At 38.8% G+C, this 10,431-nt stretch overlaps 1 protein-coding gene across 1 annotated transcript; it reads left to right on the plus strand.

Annotated features, from left to right (window-relative positions):
• The first annotated feature begins 2,123 nt into the window (after positions 1–2,123).
• Positions 2,124–4,819, plus strand: LOC114368285. The gene is made up of 2 exons (XM_028325601.1): positions 2,124–2,417; positions 4,682–4,819. The coding sequence occupies exons 1-2, from the start codon at positions 2,124–2,126 to the stop codon at positions 4,817–4,819; spliced, it is 432 nt and encodes a 143-aa protein (XP_028181402.1).
• The last annotated feature ends 5,612 nt before the right edge of the window (positions 4,820–10,431 follow it).

The raw sequence follows: 10,431 nt of genomic DNA on the forward strand, positions 1-10,431 counted from the left end.
AGAGGTGGAGCAGGAAATAGCATTGTTAGCCTCAACCATGGTACTACAGTCTCCTTTGGAAAAAGAACCTGGCTACAGGAGAGATTGCTTAGCTTGTGATGAAGAGCTCGATGATTCAAAAGACAGTGGTGTTGACCAGGTGGTTTTTGAAGAATTGTAAAAACTGAGACCAGCAAAAAAGCCCAAAGCAGAATTAAAGACCCTTTCGGCATATTTAAAGTATGTATTTTTGGGAGATGAGACCAAACCTGTTATAATTAGCAACTCTTTGAAGAAAGAAGAAGAAGATCAATTGGTGCAGATTCTAAAACGACGTAAAGTGGCTATTGGTTGGCACATTTCTGATCTAAAAGGAATCAGTCCATCATATTGTATGCAAAAAATCAATTTGGAAGCCAATTATAAGCCTGTGCGACAACCCCATAGAAGCTTGAATCCTATAATGAAGGAGGAAGTAAGACAAGAAGTGCTCGAGTTATTAGAGGCAGGCCTTATCTATCCAATTTCAGACAGCTCATGGGTTAGTCCTGTTCAAGTTGTTCCAAAAAAGGGAGGGATGATAGTAATAAGAAATGATCAAAATGAACTAATTCCTACTAGAACAGTCACAGGATGGAGAATGTGCATTGATTATAGAAAACTTAATGAGGCCCTAAGAAAAGATCACTACCCACTTCCCTTCATGGATCAAATGCTTGAGAGACTTACAGGGCAATCTTTCTATTGTTTTTTGGATGGCTACTCGGGTTACAATCAGATTGCAGTAGATCCTCAGGACCAAGAAAAGACAGTTTTCACATGTCCCTTTGGTGTTTTTGCTTATTGACGCATGCCATTCTGGTTATGTATTGCCCTCGCTACTTTCCAGAGATGTATGATGGCTATTTTTGCTGACATGGTAGAAAAATGTATTGAAGTCTTTATGGATGATTTTTCAGTTTTTGGTGCATCTTTTGAGAATTGTTTAGCAAATCTAGAGAAAGTGTTACAACGTTGTGAAGAATCCAATCTGGTGCTTAACTGGGAAAAATGTCACTTTATGGTTCAAGAAGGCATTGTGTTGGGACACAAGATTTCTAAAAAAAGGAATTGAGGTGGATAAAGCTAAATTAGATGTTATTGATAAGCTCCCACCCCCAGTCAATTTGTAAGGCATACACAGTTTTTTGGGACATGCAGGGTTTTATCGAAGATTCATTAAAGACTTCTCCAAAATTGCTAAACCCTTAAGATATCTGTCGAACAAGGAAGCTGTGTTTGTATTTAATGAAGTGTGTCTAGAAGCCTTTAACACTCTCAAAGCTAAACTGGTTTCTGCTCCTATGATTACGTCACCAGACTGGGGGCAAGAGTTTGAATTAATGTGTGATGCAAGTGATTATGTAGTAGGTGTTGTACTTAGGCAGCGAAAAGTCAGAATATTCCATACCATCTATTATGCTAGCAAAGTTTTGAATGATGCTCAGATTAACTATGCCACAACTGAAAAAGAATTACAGGAAATTATGTTTGCACTTGAGAAATTTCGGTCTTATCTGGTAGGATCAAAAATAGTAATTTACACTGATCACACAACAATTATATATTTGTTGCGTAAAGCTGATTCCAAGCCATAATTGGTCAGATGGATACTGCTGCTTCAAGAATTTGATTTGGTCATCAAGGACAATAAAGGGTCCAAAAATGTGGTAGCAAATCACCTGTCCAGATTGGTGAATGAGGATGTCACTTCAAAGGAAGCTGAAATAAGAGATAAGTTCCTTGATGAATCTTTGTTTTCGATTGTAGGGAGACCCTGGTTTGCTGATATGGCTAATTTTAAAGCAGCAGGGGTCATACCTAAAGATCTCAATTGGCAGTAGAGAAAGAGGTTCTTCTATGATGCTCGACATTATGTTTGAGATGACCCACACTTGTTCAAAATAGATGCAGATAATCTCCTTCAGAGATGTGTGACAAGTAAGGAGGCAAAAGGCATATTGTGGCATTGTCACAATTCACCATGTGGCAGGCATTATGGCAGAGGCAAAACAGAAGCCAAGATCTTACAGTCAGGATTCTTTTGGCCAACACTTTTTAAAGATGCCCATCATCATGTCTTGAAGTGTCACCAATGTTAGAGAATGGGGGGAATTTCCCAGAGAAATGAGATGCCTCTGCAAAACATCATGGAAGTGGATGTTTTTGATTGTTGGGGTATTGATTTCATGGGTCCATTCCCTTCATCCATAGGGAATGAATATACTCTGGTGGTTGTTGATTATGTGTCTAAATGGGTGGAAGCTATGGCCATATCAAGGAATAATGCTAAGACAGTGGTGAAATTTATCAAGAAGAAATTTTTTTCTCGATTTAGGGTACCTCAAATATTGATCAGTGATGGTGGTTCGCACATTTGTAATACTCAGCATCAAAAGGTATTGGGTCAATACCATGTGAATCATAGAGTAGCGTCCCCTTACCATCCGTAAACTAATGGGCATGTCAAAGTATCCAACAGAGAATTAAAGAAGATATTAGAAAAAACAGTGGCATCAACCAGGAAAGATTGGTCAGCCAAATTGGAAGATGCATTCTGGGCTTACAAAACTACATACAAAACTCCAATTGGTCTGTCTCCTTTTCAACTAGTTTATGGCAAGTCATGTCATTTACCGGTTGAAATGGAACACAAAGCAAATTGGGCTCTGAAATTTCTAAACTTTGATGAGAAGGCGTCCAGGGAGCACAAAAAGATGCAAATGTTGGAGCTAGAAGAAATGTGATTAACAGCTTATGAATCCTCATGACTTTACAAAGAAAAAGGCAAGACGTATCATGATAAGAAATTGTTAAAGAGAGAATTCAAACCAGGACAAGAGGTGCTACTTTTTAATTCAAGATTGAAATTATTTCCTAGTAAGCTGAAATCCAAATGGTCTGGACCTTTTATTATTAAGAAAGTTCGATCTTATGGTGCAATAGATCTATATGACACATAATCTCAGAATCTGGATAGAACATGGGTTGTAAATGGCCAGAGGTTAAAATTGTATCATGGTGAAGAATTTACAAGGACACAGGACACTGTTCATTTGATCACCTAGTGAGATAAAAACGTCAAACTAATGACGTTAAAGAAGCACTTCCTGGGAGGCAACCCAGTTTTAATTTATGTTATCTCTGCTTTTCATGCATTATATCATGTGGAACTTGTTGTATAATCTATAACTTAGAAAAAATTTTTCTGAAAAATAGTCCTTTCACTAAGCGCAAGCCTCGCGCTAAGCTCATCTCTGTTCATGCGCTAAGCCGCGAGTCTCAAGCGCTTAGCGCCCAACCCATGCATCTGAGGTTGATTTGGTCTGCTAAGCTGGCCAAGGTTGTGCTAAGCTAACTTTAATTTGATCTGAATTCGGCTTCAGCCTGATAGCTAGGCAACAACTTATCCTTGGCTAAGCGTGACCTATTGCCGCCAAGGGCAATTCCTTACGGCCATAACTGAGGTCCATGAAGCTAAGCAAGATTCATTGCGGCAATGTGAGCCCTACGCATGTCCTTATCAGCTAAGCGCATGCTCCTCTGTACTTTACATGCATCATTTTAGCTAAGCCAGCAAGATCCTAGCTTAGCGAGAGTTACACCTTTTCGGATCTGCAAACCTCGCTAAGCGGTGTGATCCTCGTGCTAAGCCAAGCCTGTGTAAAAATAAAAAAAAATTGTATAATAATATTTTGAATGTGAAGTTTGGTGAATCGCGGTGTCCGCTAAGCGACGGGTCTTGGAAAACCAAACGTCTTGCTCGCTTAGCGAGGTATTTTGCTAAGCGAGGATGTCAAAAATAGCTTGGTTAAGTGTAACATCAGTACATTGACAAATGCCCAAGGAAGAGGACAGTTGTGGGATTCTGCACAAACACTTTCTTTTCCTTCTTCCTCTCTCATCCAAAAATCTCCAATTTTTGCATCTGCATTTGTGTTTGCTGCATTGTTTCTAGCTACAACGATACAAGTAAGCTCCATATGATCCTTTTCTCTGCTATTTTGCTCAACCTTAGGATAGACCTTTAAATCTAGGTTCAAGAATTGTAGGATTACAGTATGTTTAAAAGTAGTTAGAGTTTAGATTTTTGTATAGGTCGTCTAGTTTTAATTGTGTTGGGAATTCGGCATGTGTAATCTGCCTGATAGAGGCTCCAATTTTGGAAGAAAACAAACTGTGTTTTATGTGTTTTTTCTGGAAAATGCGATGAACTTGCTAAGCAAGCATGCTGTGCTAAGTGAGTCCATCAAAATTCATTGTAGATATGCATTTCTAGACGAACTCGCTAAGCTCACCTACCACGCTAAGCGAGTTCATCTTGTGAGGACGAATACTCATCCTCCTGTTGAAATCCTTGTGGCTAAGCGAGGCTGAATCGCTAAGCCAAAATAACTTAGAAAATTTTGAGTTGAAAGCCTAGCGCTAAGCCGTGTGTACCTGAGCTAAGTGCATATCTGTGCGACTACTTTTAGGCTTAGCGGGCTATATAGGTCGCTAAGCAGGTATATCTTTCTCCTTTAAGATCCGCTAAGCGAACTATGTTTCGCTAAGCGGTATGTGTTGTTTTGTGAAGGTCCGCTAAGCAAATTCAATCTCGCTAAGCGACCTTTATGTTGCTTTCAAGTTAACTCTTGTAATTGTCTACATTCTTTTCTTACAGATGGCATCAAGAAAGAGAGCGAGAACTGAGGACATCCCTTCATCATCCAACCCATCTCCTTCGACAACAGCCATGGAACCAGATGCCCAACCAGCACATTCTTTAATTCCTATGTTGCAAAGCTTATTCAGGGGATAGTTGATGATCGTATACAACCAGCAGGAGTTGGCTTACAACAGGCCAATCTATGGAGCAGTTTCTGGAAAAAGTGGCATGGCCTAAAGTTCAGTTCCCTCTGGAAAGAGCCCATAAGGTTGTTCCTCCTGGACCTGTACTAGCTAGGACTGAGCTGACATCAGCTGAACCACAACCTCCTGTAGTAGATCCACCTGCTTCTCCGAAACTTGAGACATTGTCTCCTCCGGCACCACCTCTGATAATCATCCCCGATGACTTAGCTAATGAAGCTGCTGGTTCTCCTAATTCACCATCTTGCAACATGCAACATAGACGATGGTTCTGACTTTTATGACTGGATGGACTGCTGAGGAAGTTGTGGCTCATACTGACAAGAATGTTGATATCCTTGATGTTTTTGTGTTCTTCCGTTGTTGCCTTTTAGATTATTATTATTATAATTTTGGTTTTCGTACAATATTTCCTTTATTTCTACATATACTGCTAGTTTTATTTATGGGTAATTAGTTTGCTCATCCTAAATCATTTTGAACAGTTTGACTTGTTTTTGATGACATGGCAGTAAAACACTCTTATCTTTTTGTTAAAATGGTTGTATGCTTTCATTTTGAATTCAATGCATGATTTTGATGGAGTTTGTGTTTCTTTTCATGAGTTTTAGCAAGTGTGTATGTTAGACAAAGAAAGAACAAGAATGTGAACTTGCATTTAGAATTGTTAGTCAGTAGGCAGATTGATTGTGAAAGAAAAGCTTGAACCAAAACCGGTGAGAGTGTGAACTTAAACTATGAGTGAACGACTAGCTGTGAGTAATAATCTTTGCATGAATCTTTGAATTTTAGAATGAAATGTATTAACGAGAACATGATGAAGGCCATGATTGTACATACACAGGCCTTTTGACCAAAAAACTTACCTTGAATTATAATTCTATCATTTGCACCCTTTGTGAGCTGAATGAGTTTGTCAATAAATTGAACCTTGAACCTGAATGATTCTCTCCAGACACCTTTGCTTAGATTCTAGGAGAGCATATGGTTCAAGGAAAATTTACCCTAAATTTGGGGGAGTGGAACTAATTGGGATGCAATGAAAAAGGTAAAGCATCAGCACACACAACAAATAAGTTGTATGTTAAAAAGAAAAGAAAAGAAAATAATAAAGTGTGCTGATGTAACAAGGTCAAAAGCAAATGAAAGTGAAATGCTAGTGAGCAAGCTAAGCACATGAAAAAGACCATTGGGATAAGTCTAGGAATTGTGCTCTCTTAGAATCTAAACCTTTGAATCCTGGAAAAACCAATGAATTTTTGTAGCCAAGCCTCACTACAAGCCTGAGAAAGTCCTTCTGATTCTATTTATACATTTCTGACTTTATGGCATGAGATGAAATTCAAAGATTGGACCTCTTGCTAGTTGTTATTAATGAATAGCTTAAACACTTGTGCTTGAGTGAAATAGTAGCTGTGAAACTGTAGTTTAAGCTACTTTCCTTGATATTTGTCTTATGCCTAACTCCATCTAATTGTTCAGGTTACATTTTATTCTTCTCTTTGGATAACTGCATACCTTGTGAAAGACAAGTGATGAAGGCATTTTACTCCATTCTCTTATCATGCAATCAGTAACTTTTGTTGCATACACCTTTGTACATAGTCACTGCATGTCATTGTCACTTGAGGACAAGTGAGTTGTTCTCTTTTTGCTTGAGGACAAGAAAAACTGTAAATTTGGGGGAGTTGTTAGTCGGTGAAAATGACTAACTTTTGTGTATAAAACTTGTATAAATTGTATCAAACTCTCCTAATTTATGGTTATTTTGTAGTGTTATAAGTATTTTATATTAAGTATAGGTAATAAATACTTAGTACTTCCATTTTGTGTGTTTAATAATCAAATTCTCTCAATTTCAGGTTAACTAGGCAAGCTTTCGAAAGTGTTGTTTTTCACCTTCTCGCTAAGCCAATATGTTGGCTTAGCGAGCATCCACTAAGCGCAACACTCATAGGCTAAGTGCGAGGAAGCCTCTGGAAGAAGATGAGCTGTACAGGTTCGCTAAGGGCACCGCTTCATCTCACTAAGCGCACCGCTTCAGTTCATCCGCTAAGCGAGAAAGGCACGCGCTAAGCTGAAATTCACTAATGTGCGTTAAGCGGTCCATAAGTGCACTAAGCGCACGAGCACGAACAAGGCCACCTATCTAAGCCTGAAATAAGTGTAGAAGCAAGCTTCATGATGATGAATCATGTGATTCAAGTAATTTTGATAATGACAAAGATGATGACAAAAAGCCCAAAGAATGATTTCAAGATTGAGTCAACAAATTCAAGATCAAGTTTAATTTGATGTTTCATGAGAAGAAATCAAGAAGATTCAAGAATAAAGAGAAGTTTGATTCCAAGATTCAAGAGAAGATGAATTCAAGATTCAAGAGAAGAAATCAAGAAGACTTCACAAGGGAAGTATTGAAAAGATTTTTCAAAAAAACAAACATAGCACAATTTTGTTTTTCAAAAGAGTTTTTCTCAAAATTTTAAGTTACCAGAGTTTTTACTCTCTGGTAATCGATTACCTGTTTCCTGTAATCGATTACCAGTGGCAAAGTTTGATTTCAAAAGTTTTCAACTGAATTTGCAACGTTCCAATTGATTTCAAAATGGTGTAATTGATTACAAGATATTGGTAATTGATTACCAGTGTATCTGAACGTTGAAATTCAAAATCAATTGTGAAGAGTCATATCCTTTCATAAAAAGCTTTGTGTAATCGATTACATGGTTTTGGTAATCGATTACCAGTGACAAGTTTTGAATAAAAATCAAGAGATATAACTCTTCAAATGGTTTTTAGGTTTTTCTAAAGGTTATAACTCTTCTAATGGTTTTCTTGACCAGACATGAAGAGTCTATAAAAGCAAGACCTTGACTTGCATTTGTAGAACAATTATTATTACAACTTTTTCATATATTATTTTACAACCTTTGAAACTCTTTGAACATCTTCTTGAACTTCTTCTTCTTCTTCCTTTGCCAAAAGTTTTCTGGTTTCTAAACCTTGAAAACAAGAGTGTGCTATATCTTTTTCATTCTCTTCTCCCTTTGCCAAAAAGAATTTGCCAAGGACTAACCGCCTAAATTCTTTTTGTGTCTCTCTTCTCCCTTTTCCAAAAGAACAAAGGACTAACTGCCTGAATTCTTTTGTGTCTCCCTTCTCCCTTGTCAAAGAATTCAAAATGACATAGTCTGAGAATTCTTTTGATTCTTCCCTTTCCCACAAACAAAAGATTTCAAAGGACTAACCGCCTGAGATATCTTTTGTTTCCCCTTCACAAAGTTTCAAAGGACTAACCGCCTGAGATATCTTTCGTAACACATTGGAGGGTATATCCTTTGTGGTAACACATTGGAGGGTTTCAAAGGGAAGAATCAAAAGAATTCTTAGGCGGTTAGTCCATTGAATTCTCTTGGAAAGGGAGAAGGGAGACATAAAAGAATTCAGGCGGTTAGTCGCTCTATTCTTTTGAAAAAGGGAGAAGAGAGACACAAAAAGAATTCAGGCGATTAGTCCTTGTCGAATTCTTTTTGGCAAAGGGAGAGGAGACTGAAAAGATATAACACACTTTTGTTTTCTGCTGAATTTTCACTTGCAGAAGAACAAGGTTTGGAAAACATAAAACTTAGAAAGCTTTTTGGCAATGGAAGAATAAGAAAGATGAGTAGGAAAGAATTCTTAAAGAATCGTAAAGGTTGTAAAGGTTTAAAGGTTTCTCAAAAGTTGTTCAAGAAGTTGTTGTGAATGCAAGTCAAGGTCTTGCTTTTATAGACTCTTCATGTCTGGTCAAGAAAACCATTGGAAAAGTTATAACCTTGAGAAAATCATGTCAAGTGTTACATCTCTTGACCTTTTATTCAAAACTTGTCACTGGTAATCGATTACCATAATCATGTAATCAATTACACAATGCATTTTCTGAAAAGATGTGACTTTTCTCAATTGAATTTGAATTTCAACGTTTAGATACATTGGTAATCGATTACCAATATATTGTAATCGATTAAACCATTTAAAAATCATTTGGAACGTTGCAAATTCAGTTAAAAACTTTTTGAAATCAAATTTTATCACTAGTAATCGATTACAGGAAACTGGTAATCGATTACCAGAGAGTAAATACTCTGGTAACTTAGAAAAATTTGAGAAAACTCTTTTGTAACACAAAACTGTGCTATGTTTGGTTTTTGAAAAATCCTTTTCAATACTTCCCTTGTGAAGTCTTGACTTGCTGCTTCTTGATTTCTTCTCTTGAATCTTGAATTCATCTTCTCTTGAATCTTGATTCTTCTTGATGTCTTTTCTTGAATCTTGAAATCAACTTCTCTTGAACTTGTTGACTCAATCTTGAAATCATTCTTTTGGGCTTTTTGTCATCATCAAAACTACTTGATTCATACTTGATTCATCATCATGAAGCTTGCTTCTACAATCTCCCCCTTTTTGATGATGACAACCCTGATATCAAGAAACACATACACATTCTTTTTCCTAGTCGATCACTCACTTAATTCTCCATATTCTCCCACTTTGTTTTTGAGCTTCAGCTTCACTTGAAATTAAATTATTTAATTATCAAAGGGCTACACATCCTCTCCTTCATAGGGCTACACGTCCTCCCCTTTAGAGGACTGCACGCCCTCACCTTCAGAGGACTACACGTACTCACCTTTAGAGTACTACACGTTCTCGCCTTCAGAGGGCTACACACCCTCCCCTTCAGAGGGCTACATGCCCTCGCCTTCAGAGAACTACACATCCTCACCTTCAGAGGACTACACGTCCTCACCTTCAGAGGACTACACGTCCACGCCTTCAGAGGACTACACATCCTCGCCTTCAGAGGGCTACACGCCCTCGCCTTCAGAGGACTACACGTCCTAACCTTCAGAGGACTAGACGTCTTCCACTTCAAAGGACTACACATCCTCCCCTTCAGAGGATTACATGTCCTCACCATCAGAGGGCTACACGTCGTCGCCTTCATAGGTTTACATGTACACCCCTTAAGAGGACTACAAGTCCTCACCTTCAGAGGAATACGCATCTTCGCCATCATAAGGCTACAAGTCCTGCCCTTAAGAGGACTGCACGCCCTCACCTTCAGAGGACTACACGTCCTACACTTCAGACGACTACACATTCTACCCTTTAGAGGATTACACGTCCTCTCCTTCAAAGGGCTACACACCCTCGCCTTTAGAGGGCTACACGCCCTCGCCTTCAGAGGGCTACACACCCTCGCCATCAGAGGACTACACATCTTCGCCTTCAGAGGTCTACATGCCCTCCCCTTCAGAGGACAACAAGTCCTCGTCTTCAGAGGACTACACGTCCTCGCCTTCAAAGGGCTACACGTCCTACCCTTCAGAGGACTACACATCCTCCCCTTCAGAGGACTACACATTCTCCCCTTCAGAGGACTACACGTTCTCCCCTTTAGAGGACTACACGTCCACGCCATCAGAGCGCTACACGCCCTCATCTTGAGAGGACTACACGACCTCACCTTCACAGGGCTACACGCCCTCGCCTTGAGAGGGCTACACACCCTCCCCTTCA

The sequence above is a fragment of the Glycine soja genome, chromosome 9 (assembly GCF_004193775.1).
Source record: "Glycine soja cultivar W05 chromosome 9, ASM419377v2, whole genome shotgun sequence".
Lineage (NCBI taxonomy): Eukaryota > Viridiplantae > Streptophyta > Magnoliopsida > Fabales > Fabaceae > Glycine > Glycine soja.